Source organism: Heterodontus francisci, chromosome 5 (assembly GCF_036365525.1).
Source record: "Heterodontus francisci isolate sHetFra1 chromosome 5, sHetFra1.hap1, whole genome shotgun sequence".
In the NCBI taxonomy this organism is placed as follows: Eukaryota; Metazoa; Chordata; class Chondrichthyes; order Heterodontiformes; family Heterodontidae; genus Heterodontus; species Heterodontus francisci.
Window position 1 is genome coordinate 51,330,843 of NC_090375.1, and position 24,696 is coordinate 51,355,538.

Below are 24,696 nucleotides of genomic sequence, written 5' to 3' on the forward strand. Positions count from 1 at the left end.
TTAGCCTTTTTGATTATTTTCTGCACTTGCTCGTGGTATTTTAAAAATCTGTGCACCTGAACCCCCAAGTCTCTTTGGACATCCGCTGTACTTAACCTCTTCCCATTTAGAAAGTACCCTGCTCTATCCTTTTTTGGTCCAAAATGGATAATCTCACACTTGCCCACATTGAAATCCATCTGCCACGGTTTTGCCCACTCACCTAGTCTGTCAATATCTCTTTACAATTTTATGCTATCATCTAGACTGTCTACAATGCCGCCTAACTTTGCATCATCAGCAAATTTGGATATATGACTTACTATGCCATCATCGAAGTCGATAATGAATAATGTGAATAATTGAGGCCCCAACACAGATCCCTGCGAGACACCACTGGTCACTACCTGCCAATCGGAGTACTCACCCATTATCCCCACTCTCTGTCGCCTACCACTCAACCAACTTCTTAACCATGTCAATAATTTGCCCTCAACTCCATGGGCTTCTACCTTAGTTAACTTATGTCTCTTATGTGGGACTTTATCAAATGCCTTCTGGAAGTCCATATAAATAACATCCATAGACATTCTCCTGTCCACTACCTCAGTCACCTCTTCAAAAAATTCAAAGAGATTTGTCAGGCATGACCTTCCCGTCATGAATCCATGCTGGCTGTCCCTGATTAACTGAAATTTTTCTAGGTGTTCAGTCATGCTATCCTTGATTATAGACTCCAGCAACTTGCCCACCACAGATGTCAGACTAGCTGGTCCGTAATTTCCTTAGTTCCCCCTTTCACCCTTCTTAAAAAGTGGAGTGACATGTGCAACTTTCCAATCCAGAGAGACCACTCCTGAATTTAGGGAACGCTCAAAGACTATAGTTAGGGCATCTACAATGTGCTCCCCTACTTCCTTTAACACCCTCGGATGGAAACAGTCAGGTCCTGGGGATTTCTCACTCTTCAGTTCCATTAATTTCCTTGTTTTAATTACGTTAATTGTATTAATTCCCTGAGGCAAAATAATTGTTCAACATTATCAATGACAATATCTCCATTTTCAGCTTTTAGTGGGCCTACATTGCTCCTGACCACCCGCTTTCCCTTTATGTAACTGTAAAATTTCTTCTTATTGATTTTGATGCCCCTTGCAAGTTTCCTTTCATAATCTCTTTTAGTAGCTCTTATAAGCTGCTTTGTGACCCTTTGCTGGTCTTTGTATCGATCCCATTAGGCGAGATCTGTGCTGCGTTTTGCATTTTTGTAAGCCCTTTCTTTTTGTTTTATGCTATCCCTAATCTCTTTAGTTGTCCATGGCTGTTTTTTCTGTGAAGTGGAGCTTTTTCCTCTCAGGGGTATATACTCGCTCTGTATAAGCACAATATCAAAACCTTACCATATGTCATCACTGAGTATTTTCTGAAGAGTGATAACGTCATGGAAAGCACTATTTAATGAGTAAGAGGGCAGCACCAGGCCAAGGGTGGAAGAGAAGGTTTGAATAAACTCTTTCCCACTCAGCACCATCAGACCATTCCACAAAATGTTGCCGTCACAGAATTCATAGAGTCACTTTTAAAACACTTAAAAAAGCAGCAAATTTTAACTTCGACATTCTGCAGACAGTTGAATAGCTATCTGTAAAGGGGGCTTAGGATGTTAGTTACGGTAGGGTTGATATCCCAGTGTAACAGTAATACAACAGTTACCAAGGTGCTTCAGGACTAAAGGTGGATCGCAGCTATTAGCAATGCCAGCTTGCAATACCTTAAACTTGCTTATGCAACTTCTCTGCCCTACAACTCTGGCTAAAATCACATATGACATCCTCTAGTAACTGTGATCACTACCCTCCCCATAATCCTTCCTTGATCTCTTCCTAGAATTTGATATGGTCAATCATGCCACCCTCCATGCCCTCTCTGTAAATGTCCAGTTTTGTCATATACCAATTGTTAAGACCATAACTTGTTTCCAGTTCAAGGTGCCTTACATTCGGAATTATGCCAAGAGCATGGAAAGAATGCTGAACAAATGTACCAAAAGAATGCTCGGGATGGGAAATGTTACTTTTGAGGTGAGTAGGAGAAACTGGGGTTCTTCTAAATAGAAAAATTGATATTATAAGGAGCTATTCAAAATTCTGAAAGGACTTGTTAAAGTAAGCTGGAAAAAAATGATCAGTCGATATATTAAGATCATGCCGAAAATAGCAAAAAGGGGTTTGGAAAGATTTTATGTAAAAAAAAAATCAGAGGGTTGTTAGGATATGGAATACCCAACCAAAAACAGTGGTGGAAGAAGAAACCGTGACAGCCTTCAAAAGAGAAATGCATAAATATTTGAAAAAGAAAAAAAAATGTTAAAGGGGTATAGGGAAGAGCAAAAAAACGGGACTAAACAGATAGGTCTTTAGAGAGCTGGCACAGTCACAATGGACCAAAGGATCTCAAATCTGTATTGCAAAATTCTATGATTCCAAGGGGGAAAGAAAGAAAAATCAGTTTTTTCCAACTAAAGTGCTGTCATATGTTTTCATAAGCCATCTACAAATGAAGGCAGGTAACAGTTACCAATTTGGTGCCAATTCTTTTGTCTCCCAAATAACACAACAGGAATGCAAGTACATCTGCAATTACTTTCCTGCCCTGGGAACAAGATACAATATTTTTCCTGCCCCTACTGTGGTCCCTCAGCCCCAGGATTAAATACAGCCCAGACTGTGTAAACATTTTTCTCTTTTAGTCTGTTAATTGGAACATCTGGAGGGTTAGGTCATAAAAGGATGCCTTGTTATCCTGTCTTGCTACAGCAGGGTCTTTGGGAGCCAAGTGATTCTATGCATTACAATGAATTCAGAAATATGATTAGATCTATCGACTTTTGCTCAGATTTATACTTTGTTAAAAAAACCCTAAATTTTATTCTGCAGATATTTAAAACTAACACTGAACAAAACTAAGTTTACAGTGCAGGTCACTGACCTCGCTGTTACAGGAAAATCTGAGCCATTAAATACTTATCTGCACTCAGCTCATTCTTTTTTATTTTAAATTCAATATCAACATTTCTCCTTATTCCAACTTTTTTCTCCTGTTTTTTTAACATTTAAACTGTTGAACTTTACTTTCTGCCTCCTTGCTCCCATCATCCATTATGGATTCAGAAGCAACTTTCTGTCAAAGAAATCATTTAAAGGGCCTTCATGTCAGATTGTGATGATTGTCATGGTTGCAGCCAGGTCCAACTTTGATATGAAAATAGTGTTCAAATCAGAAATTGTAGCTGCCAAGTAAACTTGCAGCAGCCCTGTGACCGTGTAGTCATACAAACCAGAAAGATCTCAGATTCTGTCCTTGATGTATGCTGAGTTAGCTGAATTCAGTTAAATAGCAGCTTGAGCTCTACATTCGACCTCAGTGCCCAAGGGATAGAGAAGGGGAAAATTAACAGGGATGCTCACTGCTGATGGCAATCTGCTGAGAAAAGTCCATGTGCAGCATTGAGGACAGGATCAAGATTTGCTGTAATATTCTCTACAGTTCCATAGCTTGCCAGCTATCAGTGTGGGCTCACTCAAGAATGTTTATCGGAGTGGGGTGGATCCATAGAATTACAGAATGGTTACAGCACAGGAGGCCGTCATTCAGTCCATCGTGTCTGTGCTGACTGTCTGCAAGAGCAACTCAGCTAGTCCTACTGCTCTGCCCTTTCCCTGTAGCCCTACAATTATTTTCTTATCAGATAATTATCCAATTCTCTCTTGAAAGACATGATTGAATCTGCCTCCACCAGGTAGGGTAGGAGTGGCGTAGTGGTATTATCACTGGACTAGTAACCCAGAGACCCAGGGTATTTCTCTGGGGACATGGGTTCGAATCCCGCCACAGCAGAAGGTGGAATTTGAATTTAATTAATAAATCTGGAATTAAAAGCTAGTCTAATGATGGCCATGAAACCACTGTCTATTGTTGTAAAAACCCTTCTGATTCACTAATGTCCTTTAGGGAAGGAAATCTGCTGTCCTTACCTAGTCTGGCCTACATGTGACTCCAGACCCACAGCAATGTGGTTAACTCTTGCATGCCCTCTGAAATGGCCTAGCAAGCCACTCAGTTGTGCCTAACCGCCACAAAGTCAATAAAAAGGAATGAAACCGGACGGACCACCTGGCATCGACCGAGGCACCGGAAACGACAATGGCAAACCCAGCCCTGTCAACCCTGCAAAGTCCTCCTTACTAACATCTGGGGGCTTGTGCCAAAGTTGGGAGAGCTGTCCCACAGACTAGTCAAGCAACAGCCAGATATAGTTATACTCACGGAGTCATACCTTACAGACAATGTCCCAGACACTGACATCACCATCCCCGGGTATGTCCTGTCCCACCGGCAGGACAGATCCACCAGAGGTGGTGGCACAGTGGTATACAGTAGGGAGGGAATTGCCCTGGGAGTCCTCAACATCGATTCCGGACCCCATGAAGTCTCATGGCATCAGGTCAAACATGGGCAACATAACCTCCTACTGATTACAAAGAACAAAGAAAATTACAGCACAGGAACAGGCCCTTTGGCCCTCCAAGCCTGCGCCGATCCAGATCCTCTATCTAAACATGTCGCCTATTTTCTAAGCTTCTGTATCTCTTTACTTCCTGCCCATTCATGTATCTGTCTAGATACATCTTAAAAGACGCTATCGTGCCCGCGTCTACCACCTCCGCTGGCAACGCGTTCCAGGCACCCACCACCCTCTGCGTAAAGAACTTTCCACGCATATCCCCCCTAAACTTTTCCCCTTTCACTTTGACCTACCGCCCTCCCTCAGCTGATGACTCTGTACTCCTCCATGTTGAACACCACTTGGAGGAAGCACCGAGGGTGGCAAGAGCACAAAATGTACTCTGGGTGGGGGACTTCAATGTCCATTACCAAGAGTGGCTCGTTCGCACCACTACTGACCGAGCTGACCAAGTCCTAAAGGACATAGCTGCTAGACTGGGTCTGCGGCAGGTGGTGGGGGAACCAACACGAGGAAAAACATACTTGACATCATCCTCATCAATCTGCCTGCCGCAGATGCTTCTGTCCATGACAGCATTGGTAGGAGTGACCACCGCACAGTCCTTGTGGAGACGAAGTCCTGCCTTCACTTCATAGAAGTGCCGAGTGGATGATCCATCTCACCCTCCTCCCAAGGACCCAGCATCACAGATGCCAGTCTTCAGTCAATTTGAGTCACTCCACGTGATTTCAAGAAATAGCTGAAGGTACTGAATACAGCATAGGGTATGGTCCCTGACAACATCCCGATTGTAGTCCTGAAGACTTGGGTTCCAGAAGTAGCCATGCCCCTAGCCAAGCTGTTGCAGTATAGCTACAACCAGTATTCCTGAGGATGGTTATCTCCTTTTCTGGTGCCTGAGACATAGAGAGTCATTTTTTCTTTGTGTAAAAAGTTCTGGTATGTACTCTGCTCTCGAGTTATAATAGAACACAGGCTTACCACTTTCATAGCCACAGACACAGGCTTGATTGCAGCACCTCCTTCTGGTTTTTTGGCATACAACAGTTTGCTTGGACACGCCCAGATTTGCCACACTTGGAAACATGTTGGGCAGACCCTGACTGGTTTGCTACTGGGTTCCTTCTTTTAAAAATTAGAGTCTGGTCTGGTATTCCTTCCCTACTCTTCTCTTTATACTCTTTATACATATATAGTGGGAAAATCAGATGGGCAAAGGTAGCCTAGATGAGGAGTTCATAGAATGTTTTCAGGATAGTTTCTTAGAACTGCACTTTCTGCAGCCAACCAGAAAGCAGGCTATACTAGACCTGGTATTGCACAACGAGATAGAATTAATTTATGATCTCATAGTGAAGATGCCCCAAGGCGGCAGTGATCAGAATACGATTGATTTTTACATTCAGTTTGAGGGAAAGAAGAGTGGGTCGAAGACTAGTATTTCAACCTTAAATAAGGGCAATTATGAAGGCATGAAAGCAGAGCTAGCAAAAGTGAACTAGCAAAGTGGGTTAAAGGATAGGCCAATAGAGATGCAGTGGCAGACATTTAAGGGATATTTCAGAATACACAGAATAGATACATTCCAATGAGAAAGAAAAACTCCAAGGGGAGGACCCACCATCCATGTGGTTAACTAAAAAGGTTAAACATAGTATCAAACTTAAAGAAAAAGCATATCATTGTGCAAAGATGGGTGGCAGGTCAGAAGATTGGACACAATATTAAAAAGCAGCAAAGAATGACTAAAAGATTAATAAGGAGGGAAAAATTATAGTATGAGAGAAAACTGGTTAAAAATATAAAAACAGAAAGTAAGAGTTCCTATAGATATTTTTTTTAAAAAACAGTTAACTAAGTAAGGGTTAGTCCTATAGAAAGTGAGCCTGAGGAATTAATAAGGGAAAATAAGGAGATGACAGATGAATTGAACAGGTATTTTGCATTGGTCTTCACTACAGAGGATACAAGTAACACCCCAGAAATAGCTGTAAATCAGGAAATTGAAGGGAGGGAGGAACTCAAGAAAATTCTATCACCAGGGAAGTAGTACTGAGCAAATTGTTGGAGCTGTCCAGGTCCTGATGGAATTCATCCTAGGGTGTTAAAAGTAGTGACTAGTGAGATAGTTGATGTGTTGGTTTTAATTTTCCAAAATTCCCTAGATTCGGGGAAGGTTCCATTACATTGGCTATTTTCCAATCTAACTCCTTTATTCAAAAAGGGAGGGAGATAGAAAGCAGGAAACTAAAGGCCAGTTAGCTTAGTCTTAGGGAAAATGTTAGAAGCTATTATTAAAGATGCAATAGCAGGGTACTTAGAAAAATTCAAGATGATCAGGCTAAGTCAACATGGTTTTGTGAAAGGGAAATCATGTTTAACCAAGTTATTGGAGTTCTTTGAAGAAGTAACATGTGCTGTGGATAAAGGGAAACCAGTGGATGTACTGTATTTAGATGTCCAGAAGACATTTGAGAAGGTGCCACATCAAAGGTTATTACGGAAAATGAAAGCTCATGGTGTCGGGGATAACATTTTGGCATGGATAGAAGATTGGCTAGCTAACAGGAAAGAGAGAATAGGCATAAATGGGTCATTTTCTGGTTGACATGATGTAATAAGTGGTGTGCTGCAGGCATCAGTGCTGGGGCCTCAACCTTTTACAATTTATATAAATGACTTGGATGAAGGGACTGAAGGTATGGTTGCTAAATTTACTGATGACACAAAGATAGGTAGGAAAGTAAGTTGTGAAGTGGACTTACGGAGATCACAAAGGGATATAGATAGGTTAAGTGAGTGGGCAAATATCTGGCAAATGGAGTATAATGTGGGAAAATGCGAAATCGTCCATTTTGGCAGGAAGAATAAAAAAGCACATTATCTAAATGGTGAGAGATTGCAGAGCTCCGAGATGCAGTGGGATCTGTGTGTCCTAGTGCATGAATCGCAAAAGGTTAGTATGCAGGTACAGCAAGTAATTTGGAAAGCTAATAGAATGTTATCGTTTATTGTGAGGGGAATTGAATACAAAAGTAAGGAGGTTATGCTTCAGTTATACAGGGCATTGGTGAGACCACATCTGGAGTACTGTGTACAGTACTGGTCTCCTTATTTAAGGATGTAAATCCGTTGGAAGCAGTTCAGAGAAGGTTTACTAGACCTGGAATGGGCAGGCTGTCTTATGAGGAAATGTTGGTGACAGGCTAGGCTTGTATCTGCTGAAGTTTACAAGAGTAACAGGCGACTTGATTGATTAATCAGATCAGCCATGATCTTGTTGAATGGCAGAGCAGGCTTGAGGGCTAAGTGGCCTACTCCTGCTCCTAATTAGTATGTTCACTCTTTTGACTTAGTTCCAGCTTTTAAACTTTGAAATGCTCTCTCTTTTGCCCTTTCCTCAAGTTCAAGTTTTTTTGATTGTCAATTCTCTTTCCTGTTCAAGCTTAAGTTTTTCCAATTCTTTTACCTGCTCAAGTTTTCTCATTTCCAACTGCAACTGAATCCTAGCTAATTCTACTAATTACACTACTAACACTACTATCTGGTTCACCTTTTTCTTCTTCCAATTTCAAATGGTGTGCTATTACCTCAGTTATATCTGCTTTCTTAAGTTCCTGGTTTTAACACTAACACCAATTTTTCTGCCAATTCCTTTAGTCTAACCTTGGTTCAGTTTCTCAAATCACTCAGGGATACATCATCTTTCCCTAGAAAGGTCGTAACAACTGACAAAGACATTCCGGTACTGTAACCTTTACTCTAATGCACAAGAAACCTGTTTTTTTACTTTTCCTCTTTTCAATTATTGTTACCCCACTTTCAATCGCATGTCGTCGGCTTTTCGGTTATCTCGTCCAGAGCCCCCAGTTATATGTTACGACCAAGATGGGAGGAATGCACTGTCTTCTCTGGTCTCACTTCTTCCCAGGTCATAACATATATTTTTAAAAGTGTTTATCCAGTTACCGATTTGGTCATCATATACTCTACTCTGTATCCCAGAATAAAGTACACCAACCAGGTTTCTTTAATAAATAACAAAATTATCAGTTTATCAAACAAGACTTATCCAGTAATGAAGCAAAGCATTAACACACAGATTGAAATATGAAAGTTCCCTCTTTAAATTCCCCACATACACACACTGAAAAAAAATACAGAAATTCTGTCTGCACAAAAAAATACTTTAGTCAAATACTTGATAATTCTTGAAGAAAAAAAAAAGATATGGAAGGAAGTCAGTTTGGTCTGGTGTCCGGGTATACGGAGACAGATCACTGGGGTCTTTTCTAAAGCAGATCATTTCAGGCAGCATGGAGAATTAATCTGGCAGGTTTTTCCAGCTTCTCAGGAGAGATACAGCACCAAGGATTTTAGCTCTCCCACATTGGATCTTTGTAGGGTTTCTTCAATGAGGTAGAGAAAGAGGTGAGCTTGGTGGTTTCTTTCTCCTTGGCAGGCAAAACACCAAATGTCTTCAAAACAGTTCACATCCCAACTGAACTGAAAACAATATCCAAACCCTAAACAAAAAGTCAACCTCCTGACCTCCATAAACATCTTCCCCAAGCCACCAAGATTTCTGTTGTTTATTGAGCTTAAAGCACATGATTTCCAGCACAGGTTACTTTCAAACAACATCTCAAGCGTCCTTGCAGTGAACTTGGTATAAAAAAAACACATCCATGGAATCTTTTCAGTTTTAACACAAGTCCTCAAAAATAAATAAAAAATGGAAGCACTTTCATAAGTGCATCATTACTCCTGGAGATGATATTGTAGTTTGATCCATTTAAGTTTCATTTGTTGTTTGTTTTTTGTTACCCTATGGTACTGTTCCCTTCCTTTAATTTATGTGGTGTTTCAAAAAAGGTATAAATAGGATCAGACAAACTGTGGTTGTTGGGTTCAGAGATGCATGTTTGTAATGTTTATCTCTTGCAAATAATTGCTTATAGATGTGTGTAAAGATTTCTCCAGTTCTATCCTTCACCACCTGGCTTTCTGGAACATAAGTAATTCTTCATTTATACACCATAAGTGAATATTGGCAGGCTATTTGACAATGGGAGCAACACAGTTTACCCTGAGTGAACATTCATATTTGCACTTTGCAGGAAGGGTCACAGGATAGCAATCAGTAATGGAAACTTGGCTGATTTTAAGCCAAGTGGCACTAAGGCCATTTTAATGCACCAATGCCACCCAGGCCAAGATTAACTAATACAGATTGGGATTTGAAATGAGACTTTCTGATCTGTGTGGCACAGTTTCTGAGCTGTATTTCAAGACTACGCAAAACAAAGGTGAGGATACAAAGAATGAAAAGTAATACAACAGCTTAGGAAGAACTTAAAAATAGGCAGAGTGATACACCAGGGAGTGCTTCAACACATTCTCTTCATTAGTATTCAGGTGTTTGTCAGCTTATGAAATACTACATCCCTGACGTAAAAAAAACCAGCTGTTCTTCTGTGACCTCATGGCACTTTACTAAAAAAAGAGGAACATTTTGAGCTTTAATTACTGGAGGATAAAGAGGTCATCACTTCATTAATGAACTTACATCTGACCAGAAATAAGCAATCAACTGGTTGTGTGAATATGGCTCTTTATACACAAACACAGCATTATTGTCCTGGATTATGTGATACAAAGAACAGCAAAGGAAAACAAAAAAAATTGTCGCAGGAATATAAGCATGTCCCTGGAATTGCAGCCGTTAGCTAACCCTTCCAACTTTCTTTCAAAGAGAAACAAAGGAACCTACTGGCCTGGTAACACAATATTGTTGGAGAGAATTCATGCAAAAATCATGAGTCAAGGAAAAGAAAGGCCATGAGACCCATCGATGCTTATCCCTTTAATGCCTTAATTTTCCCATTACAGCATTCAGCTACATTATGAAAATCTCTAATATTTGTCCCTCTGCTATTCTGCCCAGCAGGCTATTTCACTCACCAGTCTTTAGAAAAAGCAGTTCTTCCCATCTGCTTTAAATTCACCTGTCTAATTTACATTTATTTACACTTGTCTGACTTTCCTAAATTGAAGCTACACTGAGTTTAATTCATAGTACATTTTCCAATTCCTACATGATTTGTCAAAGTGCACAGGTGACTTTGTGCCCATAGCAGCTGCAAAAGCCCACCACTGGACCTTCCAGAGTTGGTCCTTGCTACATATTTATGGTGAGCCTTTACCCTATCCCTCCCATCCTTCGACCATATTTTTCTCATTCAATGCCTCACCTCTATTGACCAAATTAAGTATAACTGCCCTCGCCTAGTTCCATTCCTATTCATCGAGTCATAGCCAGAGAAGCTCCTACAATGCCTCCTCTTCCCTCTGCACTACCTCTGAAGTCCCCCAAGGGTTTATCCTTGGCCTCTTCATATTTCTCATCCACATCCTGCCACTCAGCAGCAGCATCCAAAAATACACTATCAGGTTCAAAATGTACTCAAACGACACCAGATTCTATCTCACTACTCCCTCTTTGTTGCCAGAACACTTGACAGACATCCAGTACTGGGTGAGCAGAAATTTCAACAAATTAACATTGGGAAAACCAAAGCCATAGGCCCAGATATTTTGAGAGGGGGTGAGGGAGCAGACAACCTGAAAATGCAGGTAATGCATTTGGGAATTCAACAGCAGGGCCTTGTTTGAAATGTTTTTTCTCCGTTTCCCAGCCAGCAGCAATCCAGATTGATGGGATGTCTGGCTGTCAGGTGGGAAAGCATATAATGCCTCAGCTGGGGAGAGGAGAGGAGGGAGTGTAGGGAGGTTGATTGCAGGAAAGTAGCAGGTTTACTTTAGGGGCTGGGGAGAAAAAAAAACACTTCCTCCTGGCCCATAAACAGCGCCTGAAAGACTCTTACAACTGCATCCAGTCATTCTCGCCTCCTTTCAGCTGTCAAATTTCCCGAGCCCTGTGAAACCCAGCCACAGCCATTAAATCTAAGAGTATGTTAAAATTTGAGGCTATATTAACATACTTAAGTAACGGACCCGCCTCTCAAGAACACAAGAAATAGGAGCAGGAGGAGACCATATTGCCAATCGAGCCTGCTCTGCCATTCAAAACAATCATGGCTGATCTTAGATCTCAACTCCACCTTCCCGCCCACTCGCCATATCCCTTGCTTCCCTGAGACTCCAAAAATGTGTCTATCCCAGCCTTAAATGTATTCAACGATGGAGCAGGTCCCACTCCTGTGCTTTCCCCACAGCCCTGCAAATTTTTCCTTCACAAGTATTTATTCAACTGCCTGTTGAAAAGTTAATATTGATTCCATCCCTTTTAGGCAGTGCATTCCAGATCATAACAGTTTGCAACGTAAAAATATTTCTCTTCACCTCCCCTCTGGTTCTTTTGTCAATTATCTTAAATCCGTGTCATCAGGTTCCCAACCTTTCCGCCAATCAAAATCTTTTCTCCTTATTTGTTCTATCAAAATCCTTCATAAATTTGAACACCTCTAACCAGTAATTGATAAAGGTTTAACATAATTTCCTTGCTTTTATACTCTTATGGGTTGAATGTTACGCCCCTCCTCCACAAAGAGTGGGATGGTGGCGGAGGTTGGGGGAGGGGGTGGGGTAAAATGGAGCGGGAAGCTCCGGGAGTCGTTCCCGACCGGCTACCAACTCCGCCACCACATTATGCAGAGCCGCGGCGGCAAAATGGCCAGCCCCAGGCCAATCAAGGGAATTTACCCATGGCTAGTCGGGCAGCCAGGCCCAAGAAAAGCCGCCTGTTAAAAACAGGCGGCTCTCTGACGTCCTGGGGGGAGCCCTCATGAAGGGGCACACTGTGCCCGACGGAGGGCTGGCCCCCAATGCCCCAACCACCCCCAAAACGCTCCCTGTCCCCCCCAATCGACCACACTTGCCTCGCCGGGGCCTGCCCAATCACCCCAGGGTGAGGCAACAAAAACTTACCTTTGTTCCGGGCTCCCTGACATCATCATCTTGAAGCTGGGCTGTAGTCCCAGCAGTGGCCACCGTTCCCGGTGACACTGCTGGGACAGTCAGCTGCCGGCCCGCTGAATATCCGGCAGCTCTATTAGGCAGTACTTCCTATCTCAAGCGGGTGGAAGTCTCGCCTCACACCAATTAAAGCCCAGCCCCCGGCAAAATACAAGTTGGATCCCCAGGCGAGGCAGAAGCTGGTTTGCCACCTACCTTTGAGTCGGTGGCTGGTTTCCATCCACCCATGGTTAAGTCCCGGCCTATGCCTCTATTTATACAGCTGGGGATTCTGTAAGCTAGTGTAAGAGCATTATCAACTTGTCTAACCACCTTCAAAGATTTGTGTATGTGGACCCTCAGGTCTCTGTTCCTGCACATTGCTATAAATATGTTCCAAAATGCATCACTTCACACTTCTCTACATTAAATTTCATCTGGCATGTGTGTACCCTTTTCACCATTCTGTCTCTGTTCACCTGAAGCCTGTTTACTACACAGTGCAAACTTTGAAATGATGCCCTTTATATTCAAGTCCATGCAAGAGCAGTTGTTCTAATACCAACTTTTCCCTCCAGTGTAAAAAAACTGTCCATTCCTCCCTGCTTTCTGTCTCTTGGCCAATTTCAAAGCACACTGCTATTGCCCATTTAATGCTAATCAATTTGCTAACAATTCCATTATGTCATACTTTATCAAACACCTTTTGAAAGTCTACATATACACCCTCAACTGCACTATGCTGATCAACCCTCGTTGTTGCTTCAAAGATCTCAATCAAGTTTTCCAGGCCTGATTGCCTTAACAAATCCTTGCTGATTTTCATTTATTGACCCATGTTTCTCCTTGTGAAAAAAAAAGTGTAACATTTGCAACCGTCCAGTCTTCTGACACCACTCCCACATCTAAGGAGGATTGAAAGATTACAGCCAGAGCCTATGTTATTTCCACTCTTACTTCCCTTAGCAATCTAGGATGTATCCTAACCGAACCAGGTGATTTTTTGACTTTGAGTGCTGCCAACCTTTTAAGTATCTCTTCTTTTCTCAATTTTGTCCTATCCAGTTTCTCTACTCCTTCTTCCATTACTGAGATACTAGCAGAGACCCGCAAACCATTTGTGGTGAAATTAGTATCTTTATTTCAACAGCTTCTTTAAATCCCAATCACATGCCACTCCATCCTTCCCATGCCATACCCATCCCATTCCTTTCAGCCCTCTATTATCCACATCCCATTCCATCCTGCTTCACATACCATCCCCAATTCCATCCCATGCCATTCCCTCCCCAATGCTGTCCCCCCACATCCCTCCCTCCCATGCCATTCTGCCCCATTCCACCCCATGCTGTGCCCCCACACCCTCCCATGTTGTTCGCCCCCTTTCCCCACTCTCTCTCATGCTGTCCCTGTCCCCTCCACCGTACCTACCTCTCCCCCCACCATCTTCCTGCCACACTGTACCCCCCTACTTCTCTCCAATACCAACCCCCACCTCTCCCTCCTGCCATTCTCCTGTGCTCCTCCCTCCCACACATGCAGTTTTCCTCCTCCTTCCCTCCTCCCATGCTGTTCCATCCCTCCCTCCCATGCCATTCCCCACTCCCATGCTGTCCCTCTCCCCCCTCGCATGCTGTGCCCCCACCCCCTTTTACTGTGATAATGGCAGTATTTGCTCATAACTGTAAACCCTCATCCCTAGTAACATCCCGGTCTATCTACCAGACAAATGCTTATATTATTCCCTCAAATTCCAAATTCAGATCATTCATGTAAATGTAAGAGGAAGTCTTAACAAGATCCTTGTGTTACATCACTCAGTGTTCTAGTCTAAAGAACTTCCTTTTATCAACGCCCATGGCTTTCTGCCTTCAAACCATCTTTATACATGCAATCATGCTCCCCTTAACTCCAGACATCATTTACTTCACCATTAGGTCACTACACAGTATCTCACCAAGTGCTTTTTAAAAATCTATTCTAAGCCATATCCATTCCATTTCCTTTATTTATATTCACTTATTTATTTATTTCAAAGAATTCGTAAGCATAGTCAAGCACAACCTACTTTTGAGAAATCTGTATGGATTGGCTCTGATGAATGCATCTTTTTGCAGATGCTTAGTACTGTATCTTCTTGTATAAACTCTCGCAGAATAAGAACACTCATTGGCCTCCTTGTCTCGAGAGACAATGGGTAAGCGCCTGGAGATGGTCAGTGGATTGTGAAGCAGCGCCTGGAGTGACTATAAAGGCCAATTTTAGGCTGCCCGCCAGCTCTAGCAATCGCTGGCAACTGACTCCCACGACTTGTGATCAATGTCACAGGACATCATGTCGCGTTTGCAGACGTATTTAAAGCGGAGACATGGACGGTCGGTGGGTCTGATACCAGTGACGAGCGCGCTGTACAAAGTGTCCTTGGGGATCCTGCCATCTTCCATGTGGCTCACATGGCCAAGCCATCTCAAGCGCCGCTGGCTCAGTAGGGTGTATATGCTGGGGATGTTGGCCGCCTCGAGGACTTCTGTGTTAGAGATACGGTCCTGCCACCTGATGCCAAGGATTCTCCGGAGGCAGCGAAGATGGAATGAATTGAGACGTCGCTCTTGGCTGACATACGTTGTCCAGGCCTCGCTGCTGTAGAGCAAGGTACTGAGGACACAGGCTTGATACACTCGGACCTTTGTGTTCCGTGTCAGTGCGCCATTTTCCCACACTCTCTTGGCCAGTCTGGACATAGCAGTGGAAGCCTTTCCCATGCGCTTGTTGATTTCTGCATCTAGAGACAGGTTACTGGTGATAGTTGAGCCTAGGTAGGTGAGCTCTCGAACCACTTCCAGAGTGTGGTCGCCGATATTGATGGATGGAGCATTTCTGACGTCCTGTCCCACGATGTTCATTTTTTTGAGGCTGATGGTTAGGCCAAATTCGTTGCAGGCAGCCGCAATCCTGTCGATGAGTCTCTGCAGACACTTTTCAGTGTGAGATGTTAATGCAGCATCGTCAGCAAAGAGGAGTTCCCTGATGAGGGCTTTCCGTACTTTGGTCTTCGCTCTTGAGACGGGCAAGGTTGAACAACCTGCCACCTGATCTTGTGTGGAGGAAAATTCCTTCTTCTGAAGACTTGAACGCATATGAGAGCAGCAGTGAGAAGAAGATCCCAAACAGTAGGTGCGAGAACACAGCCCTGTTTCACGCCACTCAGGATAGGAAAGGGGTCTGATGAGGCGCCGCTATGCTGAATTGTGCCCTTCATATTGTCATGGAATGAGGTGATGATACTTAGTAGCTTTTGTGGACATCCGATCTTTTCTAGTAGTCTGAAGAGACCACGTCTGCTGACGAGGTCAAAGGCTTTGGTGAGATCAATGAAAGCAACGTAGAGGGGCTTCTGTTGTTCACGGCATTTCTCCTGCAGCTGGTGAAGGGAGAACAGCATGTCAATGGTCGATCTCTCTGCTCGAAAGCCACACTGTGCCTCAGGGTAGACACGCTCAGCCAGCTTAAGGAGCCTGTTTAGAGCGACTCGAGCGAAGACTTTCCCCACTATGCTGAGCAGGGAAATTCCACGGTAGTTGTTGCAGTCACCGCGGTCACCCTTGTTCTTATAGAGGGCGATGATATTGGCATCGCGCATGTCCTCTGGTACTGCTCCCTTGTCCCAGCACAGGCAAAGCAGTTCGTAGAGTGCTGAAAGTATAGCAGGCTTGGCACTCTTGATTATTTCAGGGGTAATGCCGTCCTTCCCAGGGGCTTTTCCGCTGGCTAGAGAATCAATGGAATCATTGAGTTCCGATTTTGATGGCTGTACGTCCAGCTCATCCATGACTGGTAGAGACTGGGCTGCATTGAGGGCGGTCTCAATGACAACATTTTCCCTGGAGTACAGTTCCAGGTAGTGCTCAACCCAGTGGTCCATTTGCTTGCGTTGGTCAGTGATTGTGTCCCCTGATTTAGATTTGACGGGGGGGGCGATCTTCTTGATGGTTGGCCCAAAAGCTCTCTTAATGCCATCATACATTCCTCTGATGTTCCCAGTGTCAGAGGCCAGCTGAATATGACTGCATAGGTGTTGCCAGTAGTCATTTGCGCAGCGCCTGGCTGTTCTTTGTGCAGCGCTTCTGGCTGCTTTAAGTGCTACGGATGTTAACTCACTGGGGGCTTTCTTGTAGTTCAGCAGTGCGATGCGCTTAGCGACTATGACAGGTTCCAGCTCTTCAAAGTGAGATTGAAACCAGTCTGCATTCCGCTTCACACGTTTGCCATAGGCGGTCATTGCTAAGTCATAGATGGCATATCCGAAGTGGACCCACTTGGTCGCTGCATCCCCTGTCGGAGTGTTTTGAAGGGCTTTTTCAAGTGAATTTAGAAACATGGAGAAATCAGGCAATTTTGATTATCCATATTGTTTTTCTCCCTAATTTGAGAAGAACTTCGTCCATTTTGAACAGCTTGCTTCCAATGTGGATGTTATTATTTCACGATTTAACAACTCCACTAAATATCAACACCCATGACATTCTGCCCTCAAACCATTTTTATACATGCAGTCACGCTCCCCTTAATTTCATACATCATTTACCTTACCATTAGGTTACCACACAGTATCTTACCAAGTGCTTTTTAAAAATCTACTCTAAGTCATATCCATTCCATTTCCTTTATTTATATTCAGTTATTTATTTCAAAGAATTCATAAGCTTAGTCAACACATGAATCTGCAGCAGCCCAGTGGAAAATTCAGCCACAAAGGTAACCAGTTGAATTGACTGTAGTTCAGATTTGTAGAAAGAATAGGTTGATGTTTTGGTTGTGTAACCATGATCAGAACAAGATTCTTATGAAAGGTACACACCCAAAACTAATTAACTTGTCTTTTATCTTTATGGATGCTGACTGGCATGCTGCATTTCCAACAGATTCAGTTTTTATTTTAGGTTCAAAGCATTGGCAGTTTTCCTTTTATTTCAGTTTCGCAGAATTACAATTTCATTACTATTTTTTTCTGAAAGTAATTGTTATTTTGAATGTGATTTTTACCCTCTATTCTACCCTGATAAATTTTTCCTCAACTTGTCACTTCCCTCAAGAGCCTACATTAAGAGCGGGAATTGTAAGTAGCAAATCACAATAGTACCACACCGTAGCTCAATGGGTAAGCACAGCAGCAAATCACAGTGACAATGAGGCACGAGGTATTATTGCCCCAGTTGCCATTCTTTATGTGCAAGTCCAGCTATGGCAATCATTAAAACAGAATGTAATCAGCAAGTGACTCCAGAAGGTGTGATTATATAAGATCAGGAACAAGGACACTTGCCAGCCTTTCCTTCCGAGTCAATTGTAATGCACCATTATTACCCTGGATGACATCAGCTAGGATCAATGCTGTATCCTGGACCCTCTTGATCCATATGGCTGAGTGCCACATGACATGATGCATGTATCCACTAAGATATCAGGGAATTGTTCTAAAAGAAGTAAAATATTTTTCTCCCTTCCTCCTTCAAAGAGCCAAATTGCCATCAGGCAAGGAAGACAGTTATAAATGAATCAAAAGTTGTAGCATCCCACGCACCATTTACTTAAACAAATTCTAGCATCATAGTTCTGCAGACACTGCCAGAAAAAAAATGTTCCCTTTCTTAATTAATTCTTTTTCCAATCCTGAACCAAAAGAATTGACAGGCATTTTATTCATAATGGTTTTTAATCAATTGCAAGTAAATGAATTAGAAAAATGCCTCCCCTTAAAAGTTTTACTTATCTCCATGGGTAAAGGTCTCTATCACTCCACACCTTCAGAGAATATGACCTTATCATGTAGGTTAGTCATGGTTCCAAACTTACACTTATCAATCTGTGATACAGTGCACTATTATTTCTGCATTTTTTTAAAAATCGAGAAACCTTGATGCGAAGGATAGTGAGGGCCACCTTCAAGATTGAAAAGAATGGGAGAAAAGACAAGACAGATTAAGTATTAGTGACAAGGGGATATTTTAGGGGATAAGATTCCTGAAGAAAAGGAAGACAGATGGAGGTGAAGATTTCAAGCAGCAATTCCACGGCTAGTAAGGAGTGGCTGATGACAGAAAGTGCACTCTGGAAATTGCAGGAGTATAGCCCATTATTTTCTGTCCATTAGTGAGTGCTGCTCCTCACTGGAATCACAGGATCAGACTCATCCTTTTGAGTTGGAGTAGGAATCAGTGTAGTGAGTTTTGATTGTAACACAATCTTGACCTTACATTAGAAATGACATGGAGGTCAATAAATAAAGACATACCAATGTGGTGCATTGAATTCCTAGCATGGTGCATTGCAGAATAGTAAGCTACATTTGCACCCACAATCCTCCATACAGTGAGATACTAATTTCAACGTTCTTGTCACAGTGTCTAAGTCAAGTTGCTACAGGACGGGGTATTGAGTACAAGAGTTGGCAGGTCCTGTTACAGTTGTATAGGACTTTGGTTCGGCCACATTTAGAATACTGCGTGCAGTTCTGGTCGCCACTTTACCAAAAGGATGTGGATGCTTTGGAGAGGGTGCAGAGGAGGTTCACCAGGATGTTGCCTGGTATGGAGGGCGCTAGCTATGAAGAGAGGTTGAGTAGAAGAGGATTATTTTCATTAGAAAGACGGAGGTTGAGGGGGGACCTGATTGAGGTGTACAAAATCATGAGAGGTATAGACAGGGTGGATAGCAAGAGGCTTTATCCCAGAGTGGGGGATTCAATTACTAGAGGACACGAGTTCAAAGTGAAAGGGGAAAAGTTTCGGGGGGATATGCGTGGAAAGTTCTTTACGCAGAGGGTGGTGGGTGCCTGGAACGTGTTGCCAGCGGAGGTGGTAGATGCGGGCACGATGGCGTCTTTTAAGATGTATCTCGACAGATACATGAATGGGCAGTAAGAAAAGAGATACAGACCCTTAGAAAATAGGCGACATGTTTAGATAGAGTATCTGGATCGGCGCAGGCTCGGAGGGCCGAAGGGCCTGTTCCTGTGCTGTAATTTTTCTTTGTTCTTTTGTTCTTTGAAGAGAAAGAGGAGCTCAGATATGTTACCTTTTGTCCTTCTAAGCCAGAAACAGTATGTATCACATGAACAAATAAAAGTCAAAAGAGAAGATTTTCCTAAAAGACAGTCCCAGCCATTCCAGAAGATGATAAAACTCATCCTCAGAAATTTAATAAAGATTACAGATGAAGGGCAACTTTATGCTCATTATGGGATGTGCCATAGATCAAGTTTCTGCATCTTTGATAAACACAGGCTGCATGACAACGCCCTGTTACCTAAACCTCTAGTGACTCACACATAGTTTCTCATAATACCAGCAATGCTCAATTACAAAAGAAGCAATAAATCAAAGTGCAAAACGAATTTTAAAATTATAACGTTGGGTGAGTTGCTGTTTAATATTTATCCAACTTGTAATTTTCTTACTGGCCAAAATTAATTCATCAAGACACTTGTTTTGTACTTCTGTGTATGGTACACTGTGCAAAAGAGCACATGATTATCACCACAAATTTACAAAAAATAAGGAAGTCTTTCAGTAAGCAGGATTATTAGATGAAATTAGACAACTACATCATTATCATATCCACAGCTGCGATTTTGTCCCCTTTCCACAGTGAAGCATCTTGCCTCCATTCGGCTTTTTTCTTCTCTCTAATACTGGAATGGTGCAACAAAAGACCACAGCAGCTTTTAAAAAGGACTGAATGAATTTATGTTAGTAAAGAGAATACACTGTCGGTTAAATAAACCAATGGCTGTCTCCTACCCAAACAGTACGGTTATACAACCTTGTTGAGATTAAGAACTTGAGTGGAGGAGGCCAAAAATTCACGACACTATCATACCCCAATGGCATTACAACTCATTAAGTTCTTCAACGAAGTAGCCCACATTTAATTCCAAATATTGCTCACATTTACAACTATCTCGGGGACTCCTATCACTGAAGGATTCCTAGGCTAGCACGATATGGTGTACTAGAGGCAATAAATAATGCGTTTTAAAAATTATTCTTGTGTCACAGGCTTCAAACATGTGGGTGTCACACAGCCGGCAGCAATCTCAAAAAATATCTGGAGAGTTTAGCTTAAGACAGCAGTCAAGATGAAAGGAAGAAAGCATACAAATAGGGGCAAGAAGGGGCCCAACCCATTCTACTCTTTCTCAATTAGCTATCACAAGTTATAATTTTACTGCCCATTAGTCCTGTTGTCCTGATTATGTAATGTAAAAAAAAATCCCTAAATTACATCTGCTTTAGCATGCAGCCTTTTTGTCCAATTGTGTTTTAACAGTATAGTCAAATTCAGATATTAAAAAACAAGTCATAATTTAAAATAAAAACAAAGTGCTGGAACTATATTGTAGCATGTCCAGCAGGTGAAATGCTGAATGCTCCCAGCATTTTCTATTTTTATAATTTACCAAACCTATGTTAAATTGTTCAGTTTCATCTTGTAAAATATTTCTTGGGATTAAATTTAATATGTGAAAAACAGTAATGGTATAAAGCATAAGCAGAGAAAAAATACATACTTCCCGTTCTGATAAACTTCCACAGAGCTGTTCAGTTCCTCTAATTCTTCCTTTAGGAGCTGCAAGTTGGAGTTCACAAAACTCAGTTCCAGAGCCACGGTTTCCTTCACCTTGTTGTTAGTTGTAGCTCTGCAATATCACCAAAGATTTAAAATGGATAAAAATTGAGCACTATGATGCACGTTGATCATTTTATAAACATTCTCTTATTGGTAAACTGAAAAAAAAAACACAAGGAACTCGGGCAGCATATAGCCCTTTTGTGGGTGACGGGTTAAACCAAGGCCCTGTCTGACAGCTGAGGTAGAAGTAAAAAATCCAATGGTACTATGCCATAGGGAACTAAATAAATGCAATTTCTTTCTTTTGCCACAAATCACAAGTTCTCAAACTTATCCATGCTGGTAAACAGACACAGAAAAGCAGGGATCACAGAATATTCTTGCACACATATCAGCCATCAGTTCCAGCATAGAATTTACAAAGTCATCTGCTTGTTTCATTGACATGGTTTGATGTCTTGGGATATTTTCTGCATTAAAGGCAATAAATGCTGGCCAAGCCAGCGATGCCCACATCCCATAAATGAATTTTTTTAAAAATCACTTTTCTGTTGGCTGTTAGAACATGCACAAGAGCAATCAAGTGACGGATATCCCACCGACTGCTCCTCCTTAACACCTGCAACCCCAAGGGAAAGCTCTGGCCCTCTGCCCAGCACTTACCCACAACTGTACAGTTTTGATTGGCAACCCAGCAGTGTGAGGGATTCAAGGGCATGAATCCATGTAGCATCGCAATGAGGAGAGTTCTAGGCTTAATCTTTTGTACAGTTTGATTCCACATTTGCCTCTTCTAACTTCATCAGGGATATTCTGTATATAGCAAATCATCAAGTGTTTGTATTGACGACACCACACTGCCCCCCCACCCCCCTGCATCTGGTATTGAAAAACACACTCCCTACACTCTCTATCCAGATATGCATTACATCACAGAAGATAAATAAATATGCATTTTAATTGCTTTAATCATGTGAGGATGATGCAGAGCTGGCAACTTCAACCTGCCTTAATTGAAAATTGGAACCGCTGAAGCAGATCCATTCCTGGAAGGAGTATTTACAGATAAAACATATGCAGAGTAGCAAGAGGGATAAATTTGAAAAACAACACTCAAAGGCACCACACTGCTTCAAACATCAACAGACAGAAATAGACAGTGCCATGTTTATTGACTCTTCCACTTGATCGGTCAGGAGTTCAGCAGTGACATGGAACATCTGGAACTCTGTACAACTGCCTTCACTTCTTTATGAAACACCAAGCTTAACTACCTAGCATGTTTTATTAACTTCAAGATTTTTGTGAGGTTCATTGAACTTGGTAAAAATCTAACAGAATCAACAACAGCAGCTTGCAATTATACAGCAGCTTTAATCAAGTGGCCACTCTTCATGTACAAAACTAGCAAGTGAATGTAACAGGCTATATGACTGTGGGGGTGAGAAGCAACACAGTCAAGCCTAATGCTGGTGATACCAAAGCAAAATATTGTGGATGCTGGAAATCTGAAATAAAAACAAACTGGTGGAAATACACAGCAGGTCATGCAGCATCTGTGGATAAAGAAACTTTCATCAAAATTCTGGGTGACACCAGACTTCCTGGGTCACTGGACTGCAATTAGCAGTGGGATTTGATTGAGTTTCGCATCAAGGAGCCCTAGCCAAATTGGAGTCAATGGGAATTGGGGCCGAAAATTCTCCACTGGTTGGAGTCATACCGAGCACAAAGGAAAATGGTTGTGGTTGTTGAATGTCAATCATCTCAGCCCCTGGACATTGCTGCAAAAGTTCCTCAGGGTAGTGTCCTAGACCCAACCATCTTCACCAGACTTCCTGAGTTACTGGACTGCAATTAGCAGTGGGATTTGACTGAGTGTCGCATCAAGGAGCCCTAGTCAAATCAATGTCCTTCCCTCTATCATAATGTCAGAAGTGGGGATGTTCAATGATGATTGCACAATGTTCAGCATCATTCGTGACTCCTCAGATACTGAAGCAGTCCACGTCCATACGCAGCAAGACCTGGACAACATTCAGGCTTCGGCTGACAAGCGGCAAGTAACATTCACACCACACAAGTGCTGGGCAATGACTATCTCCAACAAGAGAGAATCTAACCAACTCCCCTTGACATTCAACAGCATTACCATCGCTGAACCCCCACTATCAACATACTAGGGGTTACCATTGACCAGAAACTGAACAGGAGCAGCCACATAAATACTGTGGCAACAACAGCAGGTCAGAGCCTGGAAATTCTGCGGCAAATAACCCACCTCCTGACTCCCCAAAGTCTGTCCCCCAGCTACAAGGCACAAGTCAGGAGTGTAATGGAATACTCTCCACATTCCTGGATGGGTGCGGCTCCAACAGCACTCAGGAAGTCGACACCATTCAGGACAAAGCAGAGCAACTCACCATGCCTCCTTCGACAGTACCTTCACCACTATCTGCAAGTTCCCCTCCAAGCCACACACCATCCTGACTTGGAAATATATTGCCATTCCTTCACTGTCACAATTTCAAAATCCTGGAACTCCCTCCCTAACGGCACCATGGGTGTACCCGCACCAGATGGACTGCAGCAGTTCAAGAAGGTATCACACCACCACCTTCTCAAGGGCAATTAGGAAAGATGGGTAACAAATGCTGGCCTTGCCAGCAACACCCCCATCTCATGAAATGAATTTTTTTTTAAATGACTAATTTTTTGCCTTCTTTAGCCAAGGAGAATAGTGACCAGTTGCAGTGTTGTCATGGAATCTACAGTCTGCGGGACCAGTGGGGAGTGTGTGCTAGCTGTTGTATGAACAGATGACTTGTCAAATGTTGTGAGGTGCACTGACCCTAATTGTAAAGATTGTTTCTTTTTTGGGACAGACTGTGAGGAACTGGGACAGACTGTCCCAACAGAAACTGAAACAAAAACTTCAGGTTTCTGTGAAACTGAAACTGGTTGGAACCAAATTAAAAAAAACACAGAGCCATTAGAGCTCAGATGGCAGGAAGGTGCATTAGGTTGAAGAAAGAAAAGGCTGGATCCGGGAGCTGTTTCTGTTTTAGAGTAACTGATTAACCAGACCCGGCCATACAGTGCACTGGGTTGTCACTGAAGGGCTTGGATAAAGGCAGTACTGGTGACTCCACACCATTAAGCCAATGAACAGAGCTAAGAGGGTTCTGGAGGAGTGTGCCATTTCGGGTGAAGGCTGCACCCATGCAGTTTGGGAAATTGCTGTCAGATGAGAATCGGTGGCTGCAACTTGGAAGAAAGAAACTGAAGTTCGACTTGAGCAAGTTCAGAGCTTTGCAGGACTTTGTAGCTGCAATTGGTGTATGTAGGCTGAGTGGACAGCCCAATAAATCCATGAGATCTGTCTTTGCTATATCGGATAGTTAATGTGTAATTTGTAGTATATACATTAATGTCTGTTAATTCATGCCTAATTTATGTTGATTTTGGCTTGATTGTAACTTTTACTCGAACAAAAGTGAAATCTTGCCCAAATGTTTTTTTTTAATTGGGGTTGTTGGTAAATCCAGTTCTTTTGGTTTGTTGATCTTCACGGGAATCAT

At 42.5% G+C, this 24,696-nt stretch overlaps 1 protein-coding gene across 4 annotated transcripts in view; it reads right to left on the bottom strand.

Annotated features, from left to right (window-relative positions):
* rhpn1 (rhophilin, Rho GTPase binding protein 1) overlaps nucleotides 1-24,696 on the bottom strand; it is a 120,441-nt gene that overhangs the window by 80,329 nt on the left and 15,416 nt on the right. For all 4 annotated transcript variants that reach the window (XM_068031417.1, XM_068031418.1, XM_068031416.1 and 1 more), the window contains exon 3: nucleotides 21,054-21,182. In XM_068031417.1, coding sequence (XP_067887518.1) covers nucleotides 21,054-21,182 — 129 coding nt within the window. The remainder of the gene's footprint in view (nucleotides 1-21,053; nucleotides 21,183-24,696) is intronic.